This window comes from Pipistrellus kuhlii, unplaced genomic scaffold, assembly GCF_014108245.1.
Source record: "Pipistrellus kuhlii isolate mPipKuh1 unplaced genomic scaffold, mPipKuh1.p scaffold_m20_p_4, whole genome shotgun sequence".
Taxonomy (NCBI): Eukaryota; Metazoa; Chordata; class Mammalia; order Chiroptera; family Vespertilionidae; genus Pipistrellus; species Pipistrellus kuhlii.
The window spans coordinates 91126014-91139721 of NW_023425540.1; the positions used below are offsets into that span (position 1 = coordinate 91126014).

The window sequence follows — 13708 nt, forward strand, 5'->3', positions numbered from 1 at the left end:
AGAGGCCTGGGCTGGTACTCGCCTCCAGGAGGACCTTGTTTCACACCAGCCTGTTCTTACTGAGCTCCCGTGGTGCTCAGAGCAGGTTGGAGAAAGCAGAGCCGGAGGGTGACTGATAGGAGCTGGGCTTCAGGACACTCTCCCCCCCAGGCTGCGTGAGAGCTTGGGCAGGAGGGCCGTGGTGGCGGGGCCAGGGCCAGGGGTGGGGGTAGGATCGGGGAGGCTGTGTGTTGTAGGAGCTGGGTTGGCAGGCCTGGAGGAGGCATTGATGGACCCCAGTCTCTGCTTGGCTGTGTGGTCACTGATGGAAGACAGGGTTGGTGAGAGGCGTTCTGAGACATCGGAGGGCAGAGGCTTATGGGTAGGAGGTCCTTTTAGAGACCATGGTCTGGGGTACACAGACCTGTGGGAGCCTGGGGAGAGGATGAGGAGGATAGGGTGGTTAGGTGACTGGGGGTGTCTAAGTGGTCCATGAGTTCCCGTCCCAGGAGATAGATGGGCAGAGCGACTATGATCTCCCCCTCTGGGCTGGGAGGGAAAGTGGGATCATTGGCTAAGTCCTTGTGTCAGTCTCGTCTTTCTTTGCACAGATTCTTGTGGGGTCACAGTCTGTTTCAGGAGATTCCCTTGCTCTCATCTGTCAGTTCATCCATTCCTACATAGGTAGCATAATTTAACATAGGGTCAACTCATGTTTCACCTTTTCTTGGTGGTTCTTGCCCAGTTATGCTTGTCATTGAATCTGTGTTATCTTGACTGTGTGGGTTCATGTTATTGAAGTGATGTTAACCTTGAGGTTTAATAGGGGCTGTTACCGTCACTGTGGTGCTAGGTCATCCACTAGAGCCCTACCCCTCTTCATCTGGACTTTGTGCCCCCCTGTGTCTCAGGGACCTTCAGAGGCCTCCCCAGTGGCAGCAGCTGGCTCCTGTGTGGAGCGGGGTGGAGCCTGCCCTCCATGGTGTGGGATGGCCTTGCTGGGCCAACGGGAAGGGGACTGGGCAGGTCTTTGGATCTGCAGGAGAGGGGGCAGGGCCTGGGTGGAGCTTGAGGGGCCCCAGGCCTCTCCTGCCTTGGTTTCCCCAGCTGAGAGTTCATTCCGATTCTCCATTCTGGCCCTCGGGATAGGGCGCTTGGGAGTGGGGTACCGGGGAGCTTCCAGGATGGCCTTGTGTCCTGCCCCGGGATCCAGTGCTGACCTGTGGCCGCTTTGTTTCCTAGAGATGTCTCCCACAACCTGCTCCGGGCGCTGGATGTTGAGCTCCTGGCGAATCTCTCCGCGCTGACAGAGTTGTGAGTATCCGCTTTGGCTCAGCTGTGGAGGTCCCTAGGGTGGGCAGGTGGTGGCAACTTGTCACCACTGTGGTTATGGGGGCATCCCTCAGAACCTGCCGAATCCCCTCTTTCTTTCAGGGACATAAGCAACAACAAGATTTCTACATTAGAAGAAGGAACGTTTGCTAATTTATTTAATTTAAGTGAAATGTAAGTTGCATTTTAATATATATATTTCTATTGATTACAGAGAGGAAAGGAGAGGGAGGGAGAGATAGAAGCACCAGTGATGAGAGAGAATCATTGATTGGCTGCCTCCTGCATGCTCCCCCACTGGGGATCGAGCTTGTAACACAGGCATGTGCTCTTACTGGGAATTGAACTGTGACCTCCTGGTTCATAGGTTGACTGACGCTCAACCCACTGAGCAACACCAGCTGGGCTAAGTTGCATTGTTTTTATTTTCTATTTATTTTTTTGTTAGTTTTCACCCAAGGGTATTTTTCCATTGATTTTTTTAGAGAGAGTGGAAGTGGGGAGGAGGGGAGGGGGAAAAAGAGAAAGAAACTGATTGATTGCCTCCTGCATGAGCTTGGATCAAGCCTGCAATCCAGGTACATGCCCTTGACCGAAATTGAACCTGGGTCCCTTCAGTCCGAAGGCCAACACTCTATCCACTGAGCCAAACCGGCTAGGGCTAAGTTGTATTGTTTTTGATGGGTGTCAGTGGCTTGGCCCATGGCCCCCCAGCAACAACCCTGCCCTCCTGACCTGGCCTTCATACTTGCTTCCTAGTTTGAGACCAGACTCTGAGAGGCCGTTTGTTCACTGGTTGGGGGTTGGGGGCTGACCTCCCTGAGATAAGGACAGCCTAGACTCTCCCTCAAGGCCAGGCTATACCTGCCCCACCACACTGAGTGCCTGGCCCTGCTCCTCCCACAGAAACCTGAGTGGGAACCCGTTGGAGTGTGACTGTGGCCTAGCTTGGCTGCCGCGCTGGGTAGAGGAGCAGCAGGTTCATGTGGTGCAGCCAGAGGCAGCCACTTGTGCGGGGCCTGGCCCCCTGGCTGGCCTACCCCTCCTTCGAGCCCCCTTGTCTGACAGTGGCTGTGGTGAGTGTGGGCAGGGCCAGCTTCGTTTCTGTGGTACAGCCCTTCCAAGCCTGTCTCCGCAGTGCTCGGTCTCCAGCCTAGATGGTAGATGGGGACCTGGGGAGCAGGGCTGAGACAGACTAACCCGGTCAGGAAGGCCCTCGGGAGCAGGGCGTGGGCAGGATGCGGGAAGACCAGCACGGGGTGGGCGGGGTGATCTGGGATTTGGAGTGGGGGCTGAGGCAGCCATCTGCCCCTTGCAGGTGAGAAGTATGTTGCCTGCCTCCCCAACAACAGCGCGGGGGCCGTGGTGCTGGCGGCCTTCTCGGTTGCTCAGGAGGGTCCACGGGTGCCCGAGGCCTGCAGTGCCTTCTGCTTCTCCGCCGGCCAGGACCTTGCGGCCCTCTCAGAGCAGGGCCACTGCCTGTGCGGGGCTGCCCAACCCCCCAACACCTCCTCCGCCTGCCTGCCCTTCTGCTCCAGCTCCCCACAGCCCCCTGCCCCTGCCTGCGGGGGCCCCACCATCCTCCAGAATGTCTTCCCTGCCTCCCCAGGGGCTGCCTTGGTGGGGCCCCAAGGACCCCTGGCCTCTGGCCAGCCAGCAGCCTTCCACGTCACTGCCTTGCTGCCCGTCAGCTCCACCCACTGGGACTTTGGTGACGGCTCCCCTGAGGTGGACGTTGCTGGTCCGGCCAGCGTTCACCACTATGTGCTGCCTGGGCGCTATCACGTGACAGCAGCGCTGGCCCTGGGGGCTGGCTCAGCCCAACTGAGGACAGAGGTGCAGGTGGAGGCGGCTCCCGCTGCCCTAGAGCTCGTGTGTCCGGCCTCGGTGCACACTGATGAGACCCTTGAGCTCAGCATCCGAAATCGTGGGGGCTCAGGCCTTGAAGCTACCTACAGCATCATGGCCCTGGGCGAGGAGCCAGTCCAAGGTGGGTGCCGCCCTGGGCCCGGCTCACCACTCCTGTTTCTCACCCCAAGTTCAGGGGTGGGGGGGCGGAGGCCCAGGTGGGCACTCATTAATGTCCTATCTCTCTCCCTGCCGGCCCTCAGTGGTGCATCCGCTCTGTCCATCTGACACTGAGATCTTCCCTGGTAACGGACACTGCTATCGCCTGGTAGCAGAGAAGGCAGCCTGGCTGCAGGCACAGGAGCAGTGCCAGGCCTGGGCTGGGGCCGCCCTGGCCATGGTGGACAGTCCTGCCGTCCAGCACTTCCTGGTTTCCCGGGTCACCAGGTACCTGAACCCAGCCCTGAGAGGCTAGGAGGTTGAGGTGGCGAGGCTGAACACTGGTGGGGACAGAGCCTGAGACAGGAGGACAGGTGGGAGTGGCTGGAGAGGCTCAGTACCAGCCAAGGCTGGCACTGGGGCCAGATCCCCACCTCCTGGGTTCCCTGAGGGAAGAGCCTAATTAAGACAGTGAAATCACGTCCTGGACATTCTCAGTGTACAGAAGGGGAAATCAGTTGAGGGCCAGAGTGGTCAGAACCATGCCCAAGATCATTGGTTAATATGTTTAGCTCCAGTCCCTGGCTCTGACCACAGCTCCTCATTTCTCTCTCTGTGTCTATCCCTGTCCCTCTGCTTGTCCTTGTGCCTGTCCCTATCCCTCTGTCTGTTTCTGTGTCCATCCCTAGTTATGTGTCTATAATTCTTTCCTCTAAGAGAGTCTTCCTACCTTGACAGAGCTATGGAGAATAAATATCCTTTGGAAACTGATATGTGGGTGTCATGGTCCCCAAATGCCGTACCCTGAGCTTCCCCACAGGACATAGTGCTGGTCTGGTTGAGGCAAACTCCTTTGGCTGGGCCCTTAGCCCCATGGTGAGGGCGGCTGGATGGGAATTACTAAGGGCCTTGCCCTCCAGGTCTGACCCTCGGTTTCCCATCTGGATAGTAGGGCAGGCCCACCTGAGGGGCTGCTATGAGAAGCCTGCCCCTAGAGAGGATGAACGGAGTGGCACTTGTCTTGGGAATCCCCCTGAGTCCCCGCCCTCCCCATCCTCTGCAGGGGCCTGGACGTGTGGATCGGCTTCTCGGCTGTGGAGAGCGCTGAGGCGGGCCCGCTGTCTCAGGGCGAAGCCTTCAGCCTCGAGAGCTGCCAGAACTGGCTGCCTGGGGAGCCCCATCCCGCTACTGCAGAGCGCTGTGTGCGGCTTGGGCCCGCTGGGCAGTGCAACACAGACCTGTGCTCAGCACCGCACAGCTACGTCTGTGAGCTGCGGCCTGGAGGTGTGCTGGGCTGCTAGGGGGTTGGGAGTGCCTTCTGCCCTGGGCCAGGACAATGCCCCCCCCCCACCGCCCCCAGCTCCTTTCTTAGCCAGTCAGTGTTCATTAGGTGTTTGCTGAGCACCTGCTGTCGTCCTGGGCTGGATGTGCACTGGAGGAAACAAAGATAGAGGAAGCTGGGTCGGGGAGGGGTGCTGCTGCCAGGTGGCTCAATCCTGCCCTGGCCCCTTTCACTCTCCTCTTTGGCCTGGACCAGTACTTCATTGCACATTTGCCACCCCAGGCCCCGTGTGGGATGCGGAGAACTTCCTCCTAGGAGCGCCCAGCGGAGACCTGCAGGGACCACTGAGCGCCCTGGCACAGCAAGAGGCCCTCTCTGCCCCCCGGGAGCCCATCGAGGTAGGCCAGCCAAGATCCTGCTCCCGGACACAGATCACCCTCATTGTGTGTCTTTAAAAACAAGCTGTTTTTTTTTTGTTTGTTTGTTTGTTTTTAATTTATTGATTTTTTACAGAAAGGAAGAGAGAAGGATAAGAAACATCGAGAGAGAGTCATTGATCAGCTGCCTCTTGCACACCCGCCACCAGGGATGTGCCCACAACCAATGTACATGCCCTTGACCGGAATTGAACCTGGGACCTTTCAGTCCGCAGACCAATGCTCTATCCACTGAGCCAAACCGGTTTCGGCCAAGCTGCTTTTTAAGGGTCCTTTTTAATTTCCTATGTGCCCAGTATAGATGGTTTAGAACCGAGGTCGCCAACCCTTCGGACCTCATGGACCGTCAGTTGGCGACCGCTGGTTTAGAAAACCCGCTGCTGAGCAGGGAGGAGAAGCCCCTGGCCTGGTGTCCAGGAGAGTTCTGAGCTCCTGTGCCTTTTCTCTCTGTGTCTGTGGATTAAAAACCCACCACGGTGGGTCCTGCTCTCACAGGTGCTTATGAGGCCCACTTTTCCTCCCGAGCAACGCATGTGGGGCCCTCATAATGCCCGTGTCGTGGCTCCTCCTTATCCCTTTCCACTTCACCAGGTGATGGTGTTCCCTGGCCTGGGCCCGAGCCGTGAAGCCTTCCTCACCGCTGCCGAGTTTGGAACCCAAGAGCTCGGCCGGCCTGCCCAGCTGAGGCTGCAGGTGTACCGGCCCATGGGAGGAGCAGGTGGGACCCTGTCCTGGTGGTGGGAGTTGGGGGGCTTGGGTAGCCTCTGTGCGTTGTCATGTCTGTTGATCTCTTGACCACTGGACTGGTCTCCAGCCTCAAGGTGGACAGAATGGTGTCCACAGGGACCACTCGTGCTGGGGTCCCAAGGACAGATTAGGTAGGGCTTGCCCGTAAAGCAGGACCTGTGACACCTTCCTCTCCTCACAGGGGGCCCAGCAAACAACAGCGAGCCTGAGGGAAGGTCCCCGGAGAACAGGACTGAGCTGGCTCCTGACTGTACACCAGAAGGTGTCTGGTGCCCCAGAGCCAACATCTGCCTGCCACTGGACACCCCCTGCTACCCTCAGGCCAACGGGTCCACGGCAGGGCCCGGGCTCCCAGGGGCCTCCTACACACTGTGGAGGGAGTTCCTCTTCTCTGTGCCCGCGGGGCCCCCTGCCCAGTACTCGGTGTGTGTCCCTGGCCTGGGTGCCATCTGCCTCCCCTCAGCCACCTGGGTCTGGTCTCCCCATTAAACATAGACAATATGCAGATTCTTCCAGAGTCCATGGGCCCCCTGCCCACCCCCCTGCCCACCCCCGGCTTGTCAGAGCCCTTGTTCATCTCCCAGCACAAGGAGCTCCCGCCCAGGACCGTTACCCTCTGTGCCCTCTAAGGGGACTCCAAACCTCTTGGCTTGGCCTTTTCCTCCCCTTCTTCAGGTCTTGGCTGCAGTGTCCCTCAGAGGTCCCTCCCCGTCTGGGAAGCCCCACTCTGCCTGCACTCTCGGTCTTGCCTTGTGCATGTTCTGTTTGTCTGAGGCCGTCCCTCTGTCCCCACCACGAGTGCCTGGGGCCCTATGAAGTCTGGGAGAGTGTGAGTGACTGATGGGTGTTGGGATCCATGGGGAGGAGTGACTCCAGGTTACCTGCGAAGGCCCTACCTCCCCGTTGGAGCCCTGGCCCAGTGTTCTCCGCAGGCCCTGACCATGGCCCGCTGTGAGGCCCTGACATAGCCCACCTCCCTCTCCTGTAGGTCGCCTTCCGTGGCCAGGATGGCCCCCTGCTCCCTGGTGACCTCATAGGCTTCCAGCATGATGCCGGCCCGGGCGCCTTCCTGCGCTGTACCCCAGCACTCAGCCAGCCTGGCCCCGAGGTTCCTTACTTGTCTACCAATGCCTCGGCCTGGCTGGGCTGCCTGCCTACCCAGCTAGAGGCCAGCCAGGCTGGCCAGGCCTGTGCCCTGCGGCTGCTCACTGCCACGGAACGGCTCACCCCCCTGCTGGGCCTCACGCCTAACCCGGGGCTGAGGCGGCCGGGACGCTATGAGGTCCGGGCCTCAGTGGGCAACAGCGTGTCCAGGCGGAACCTATCCTGCAGCTTCGACGTGCTCTCCTCAGTGGCCGGGCTCCGGGTGGCCCACCCCGCCCCCCATGACGGGCTCCTCTATGTGTCCACCAATGGCTCGGCCTTGGTGCTCCAGGTGGACTCGGGCGCCAATGCCACCGCCACGGTGCGCTGGCCCGGGGGCAACATCAGTGCGCCCTTCGAGGCCACCTGCCCGGACTCAGTGGCCGCCCTGGTGCCAAGCTGTGCCCATGAGGCCAACAACACCCTGTTCTCGGTGTTGGCACTGCCGAGACTCAGTGAGGGCGAGCATGCAGTGGAGGTTGTGGTGGAGAACAGCGCCAGCCGTGCCAACCTCAGCCTGCGGGTGAAGGTGGAGGAGCCCATCTGCGGCCTCCGAGCCGTGCCCAGCCCCGAGGCCCGCGTGCTGCAGGGCGTCCTGGTGGTGAGTGTTGCCAGCAGGTCTGTACGACCTCCCTGAGATAAGGTGCCCGGGCAAAGAGTGGCCTCTCGCCGATGATGGAAGAGCTTGGCTGGCTAACGGGCAGGTCCTGTCAGGTGGCCATTTTTCCTAAATGATTGAGAAGTCACTTCTCTGTGCTGCTGCAGCGGGGGCTCTAAAAACGCGTTTTCCACCCTCATGTTTCACACTTCTGACCTCATTAACCCTGGGTGTGTTTTCAGGCCCCAAGCACTCTCTGAGAAGGGTCTGACGCCACCTGGCCACGTCAGCGCCTCTGGGAAGGGGCTGTCCCTGGGCCTGGGGTGCCACCTGAACAAGGCAGCCACCAGCTCTTCCCTCTGCACAGAGCTTGGGAAGGGCGGTTTCTGACAGTCCTGTCCTGTATAGTTGTCCCCCAGCCTGCCCAGTCACACCTGTCTGTCAGGTGACGCGGGTAAACAGGCATGAGACGCATTGAGACTCACGTGCCTTCCCAAATGGCACTGTGCTGTCCAACCAGGGGGCTGGAGCAGGAGCCCTGGAGGGCTGTGCAGGTTCAGGGATGGCAGGTGGGGAACTGAGGTGCAGAGAGGTCAAGGAGTGACTAAACCCAAGCTCAGCCCCAGACCATGTGGCTCCTTAGTCGAGGGTGAGCCCTGAGCCCTCCTCCCCCACTGTGTCTTCAGGTCCTGCCCCAGGAAGCCCCACAGGGAGTGTATCGGGACGGTAGACGTGGGCTGGGGGCAGAGTTGGTCACCGTGGGCTGACGCTGTGCCCTTTCCTCAGAGGTACAGCCCGGTGGTGGAGGCCGGCTCGGACGTGGTCTTCCGCTGGACCATCGATGACAAGCAGTCGCTGACTTTTCACAACGTGGTCTTCAACGTCATCTACCAGAGCGCTGCGGTCTTCAAGCTCTCGGTGCGTGAAGGCGCCGGAAAGCTGCGGGCGGGCGGACGACTAGCGCTCGCCCTTGCCTCTGTTTCTGCTCCGCGCTGCTCCTGACCCCCCTGGGGGAGCCGGGGGTGAGTGCAGAGTTCTGCTGGCTCCCTGAACACTATCACCCGTCTCCACAGCTCACAGCCACCAACCACGTGAGCAATGTCACTGTGAACTACAACGTCACCGTGGAGCGGATGCATAAGATGCGGGGCCTGCGGGTGTCGGCAGTGCCCCCTGTGCTGACCCCCAATGCCACGTTGCTGCTGTCGGCTGAAGTGCTAGTGGACTCGGCCGTGGAGGTGGCCTTTCTGTGAGTGCACTGGGCCCAGCAGGGGTGGCAGGTTCTCTCAGCTCCCCTTCCCCAGTCCCCTCACCTGTCCGGAGGTGATGGGTACGTAGGATCTAGGAGGGGGCAGGGGCTGCAGCAGGGCTGGGTGGTACCCTGAACGAAGCTACAAGAACAGTGACTGTAGCCAGCAAGGATGCCGCCTATGGGAGCGGCCAGCCTGTCCCACTCATTGTCCCAGATGCTCACTGCCTGCCTGCTGCCCCGGCAGGTGGACCTTCGGGGATGGGGAGCAGGTGATCGGCCAGTTCAAGCCTCCATACGACGAGTCCTTCCAGGTCCCCGACCCCACGGTGGCCCAGGTGCTAGTGGAGCACAACACCACTCACACCTACACCGTTCCAGGTGAGGCGGGCCCACAGCCCTGCTGGCCCCACTGGGCAAGCCCTGCTTCACTGGTAGCTTGGGGTGATGGCCCAGGGCCTTCCTAGGGTGAAAAAGGGGTGCCTGGGGGTGAGGGGTGGACTAGGTCACTGAACCCCGTGAATTGAATTTGCTGAAAGGAGACTAGATCTTCCTATGTCCTTCCCTGAGCCTTCTTTGGTAGAGAAGGGGTAGAGGGTTACTGTTTAGTTACTTTCCAAATTCCAGATCCTCATACACAACGCAGAGTAAATAGCAGGGTTCCCACAGTCCTTGCTTTGCACTGGCTCGCTCTCTCTCTCTTTTTTTAAAAAAATATATTTTATTGATTTTTTACAGAGAGGAAGGGAGAGATATAGAGAGCTAGAAACGTCAATGAGAGAGTAACATCAACCAGCTGCCTCTTGCACACCCCCTACCAGGGATGTGCCCGCAACCAATGTACATGCCCTTGACCGGAATCGAACCCGGGACCCGTCAGTCCGCAGACCGACGCTCTACCACTGAGCCAAACCGGTTTCGGCTGGTTCACTCTCTTACCTCAGTGAAGTCTTCTTTAGAGACAGTCTGTTCCTCATTCAAGCTCTGCTGTAGCGCTGTGTCTTGCTCTGTGTTGATGGCACCCTATTCACACCTTCTAAGAGGTTCCGGGGCACAGCAGCCCTCGGGGTTGGGGAGGGGTTGTGCTAACAGGCGACAGAGTGGCCACAGTGCCATTCCCACTCCGGGCCTGTCCCCCAGGTGAGTACAATTTGACCCTGCTCGTGTCCAACGCCTTTGAGAACTTGACGCAGCTGGTGCCTGTGAGTGTGCGTGCCCTTCTGCCTGTCGTGGCCTTGGCTGTGGGCAGCCCTGTCCTGGTGGCTGGCCGGCCCATCACCTTCTCCCCACACCCACTGCCCTCACCTGGGAGCATCCTGTACACGTGGGACTTTGGGGATGGCTCCCCAACCATGGCACATCACCAGCCAATGGTCAACCACACGTACACCTCGAGGGGCACGTACCACGTCTGCGTGGAGGCCAACAACACAGTGAGCAGCACGGCGGCATGCACTGACGTCCGCGTCTTTGAGGAGCTCCGTGGCCTGAGCGTGAGCCTCAGCTCAGCTGTGGAGCAGGGCGCGCCGGTGGTGGTCAGCGCCGCCCTGGAGTCGGGCGACAACGTCACGTGGACTTTTGACATGGGGGATGGCACGGTGCTCACCGGCCCGGAGGCCGCGGTGGAGCATGTGTACTTGCAGGCTCGGAACTACACAGTGGCCGTGGGCGTGTCCAGCCCCGCCGGCCACCTGGCCCAGAGCCTGCCCGTGCGGGTCTTTGTCCTGGAAGTGCTGTGGATCGACCCTGTGGCCTGCATACCGGTGCAGCCGCAGGCCCGGCTCACGGCCCACGTCACGGGGAACCCTGCCCACTATGTCTTCGACTGGACCTTTGGGGATGGCTCCTCCAACACGACCATCTGGGGGGACCCGACTGTGACGCACAACTTCACTCGGAGTGGCACGTTCCCCCTGGTGCTCATCCTGTCCAGCCACGTGAACAAGGCGCATTACTTCACCAGCGTGTGCGTGGAGCCCGAGGTGGGCAACGTCACCCTGCTGCCCGAGCGGCAGTTTGTGCGGCTTGGGGACAAGGCCCCGCTGGTGGCCCTCGCCTGGCCCCCGTTCCCCTACCGCTACACCTGGGACTTCGGCACGGAGGATGCACCCTGCGTCGGGGCCCCCGAGGCCACGTTCACCTACTGGGATGCCGGCTCCTACCTGGTGACGGTCACTGTGTCCAACAACATCTCGGCTGCCAACGACTCCGCGCTCGTGGAGGCGCAGGAGCCCGTGGCGCTCACGGGCATCAGGGTCAACGGGTCCCGGGCGCTGGAGCTGCAGCAGCCTTACCTGTTCTCCACCGTGGGCCACGGGCGCCCTGTCACCTACCTGTGGGAGCTTGGGGACGGCGCCCGGCTGGAGGGCCCTTCGGTCACTCACGTCTACACCAGCACAGGCCACTTCACCATCAGGGTGGCCGGCTGGAACGAGGTGAGCCGCGGGGAGGCCCAGCTGAACGTCTCGGTACAGCGGCGCGTGCAGGGGCTCAGTGTCAATGCCAGCCGCACGGTGGTGCCCCTGAACGGCAGCGTGAGCTTCAGCACCTCGCTGGAGGCAGGCAGTGACGTGCGCTACTCTTGGGTGCTCTGTGACCGCTGCACACCCATTCCCGGGGGCCCCACCATCTCCTACACCTTTCGCTCTGTGGGCACCTTCAACATCATCGTCACCGCTGAGAACGAGGTGGGCGCTGCCCAAGACAGCATCTTCGTCTACGTCCTGCAGCGCATCGAAGGGCTGCAGGTGGCTGGCGGCGGCGGTGGCTGCTGCTTCCCCACCAACAGCACCCTTCAGCTACAGGCCGTGGTCAGGGACGGCACCAACATCTCCTACGGCTGGACTGCCCAGCGGGACGGCGGCACAGCCCTGGTGGGCAGCGGCAAAACCTTCTCACTCACTGTGCTCGAGGCTGGCACCTACCACGTCCAGCTGCGGGCCACAAACATGCTGGGCAGCGCCTCGACCAACCGCACCGTGGAGTTTGTGGAGCCTGTAGGGTGGCTGTCTGTGGCTGCCTCCCCGAGCCCGGCCCCTGTCAACGTGAGTGTCACCTTCTGCGCCGAACTGGCTGGTGGCAGTGATGTCATTTACACCTGGTCCCTGGAGGAAGGACTGAGCTGGGAGACCCCAGAGCCATCCACGACCCACACCTTCCCCACTCCCGGCCTATACCTGGTCACCGTCACGGCCAAGAACCCGCTGGGCTCGGCCAACACCACCATTGAGTTGGCCGTGCAAGTGCCTGTGAGTGGCCTCAGCATCAGGGCCAGCGAGCCGGACGGAAGCTTTGTGACGACTGGCTCCACTGTGCCCTTCTGGGGGCAGTTGGCTTCTGGCACCAACGTCAGCTGGTGCTGGGCTGTGCCAGGCGGTAGCAGACACGGCCAGCACGTCACCGTGGTCTTCCCTGAAGCCGGCACCTTCTCTGTGCAGCTCAACGCCTCCAACGCGGTCAGCTGGGTCTCCGCCACACACAGCCTCGTGGTGGAGGAGCCTGTTGTGGGGCTGGTGCTGTGGGCCAGCAGCAAGGTGGTGGAGCCGGGGCAGCCGGTCCACTTCCAGGTCCTGCTAGCCTCGGGCTCGGCCGTCAGCCTCCACTTGCAGGTTGCGGGGGCTGGCCCCGAGGCGCTCCCCGGGCCTCGCTTTTCCCGCAGCTTCCCCCGGGTCGGGGACTACACGGTGAGCGTCCAGGCCGAGAACCACGTGAGCCGGGCGCAGGCGCAGACCCGCATCCTGGTCCTGGAGGCCGTGGGCGGGCTGCAGGTGCCCAACTGCTGCGAAGCGGGCATCGCCACCGGCACCGAGAGGAACTTCACGGCCCGGGTGCAGCGGGGCTCCCGCGTGGCCTACGCCTGGTACTTCTCCCTCCAGAAGGTGCAGGGGGACTCGCTGGTCATCCTGTCGGGCCGCGAGGTCGCCTACACCCCCGTGGCCGCGGGGCTGCTGGAGATCCACGTGCGGGCCTTCAACGAGCTGGGCGGCGTCAACCAGACCCTCGTGGTCGAGGTCCAGGACGTCATCCAGCACGTGGCGCTGCGCAGCAGCCGCTGCTTCACCAACCGCTCGGCCCGGTTCGAGGCCGCCACGAGCCCCAGCCCCCGGCGCGTGGCCTACCGCTGGGACTTCGGGGACGGGGCCCCGGCGGAGGACACGGAGGATCCCTGGGCGGACCACTCCTACCTGCAGTCCGGGGACTACCACGTGGAGGTGAATGCCTCCAACCTGGTGAGCTTCTTCGTGGCACAGGCCACGGTGACTGTCCACGTGCTGGCCTGCAGGGAGCCCAAGGTGGACGTGGCCCTGCCCCCTCAGGTGCTGATGCGGCGCTCCCAGCGCAACTACCTGGAGGCCCACATTGACCTGCGCGGCTGTGTCAGCTACCAGACGGAGTACCGCTGGGAGGTGTACCGCGCCGCCAGCTGCCAGCGGCCGGGGCGCACGGCCCGCGTGGCCCTGCCCGGCGTGGACGTGAGCCGGCCCCAGCTGGTGGTGCCCCGCCTGGTGCTGCCCGTGGGCCACTACTGCTTCGTGTTCGTGGTGTCGTTTGGGGACACGCCCCTGTCGCAGAGCATCCAGGCCAACGTGACAGTAGCCCCCGAGCGCCTGGTGCCCATTGTGGAGGGCGGCTCCTACCGAGTGTGGTCAGACGTGCAGGACCTCGTGCTGGATGGGAGCAAGTCCTACGACCCCAACCTGGAGGACGGCGACCAGACCCCCCTCAGCTTCCACTGGGCCTGCGTGGCCTCCACGCAGGTCAGGCTCTGGGCAGGCAGGGCGGAGGAAGGGCGCCTTCCGGTCCCCTCGGGTGTGCACCACCGAGCCCAGCTCGGGAGAGGGTTCATCTGCTGGCAGGGTCCTGGTGGGCTTGGTCCCAGCATGGGGAGGGGCCCCTGCTGTCCTCCGGGTCAGGCTCTGCTTTGAGGGGGCCAG

General features: G+C 61.8%; 1 protein-coding gene across 3 annotated transcripts in view; it reads left to right on the forward strand.

Moving 5' to 3' along the window:
- PKD1 (polycystin 1, transient receptor potential channel interacting) overlaps positions 1–13708 on the forward strand; it is a 47115-nt gene that overhangs the window by 13354 nt on the left and 20053 nt on the right. For all 3 annotated transcript variants that reach the window (XM_045571440.1, XM_045571439.1, XM_036409124.2), the window contains exons 2-15: positions 1222–1293; positions 1414–1485; positions 2218–2387; positions 2630–3301; positions 3423–3606; positions 4382–4602; positions 4883–4998; positions 5629–5755; positions 5966–6207; positions 6773–7528; positions 8312–8443; positions 8599–8774; positions 9022–9155; positions 9915–13531. In XM_045571440.1, the coding sequence (XP_045427396.1) occupies positions 1222–1293; positions 1414–1485; positions 2218–2387; positions 2630–3301; positions 3423–3606; positions 4382–4602; positions 4883–4998; positions 5629–5755; positions 5966–6207; positions 6773–7528; positions 8312–8443; positions 8599–8774; positions 9022–9155; positions 9915–13531 (6691 nt within the window). The remainder of the gene's footprint in view (positions 1–1221; positions 1294–1413; positions 1486–2217; positions 2388–2629; positions 3302–3422; positions 3607–4381; positions 4603–4882; positions 4999–5628; positions 5756–5965; positions 6208–6772; positions 7529–8311; positions 8444–8598; positions 8775–9021; positions 9156–9914; positions 13532–13708) is intronic.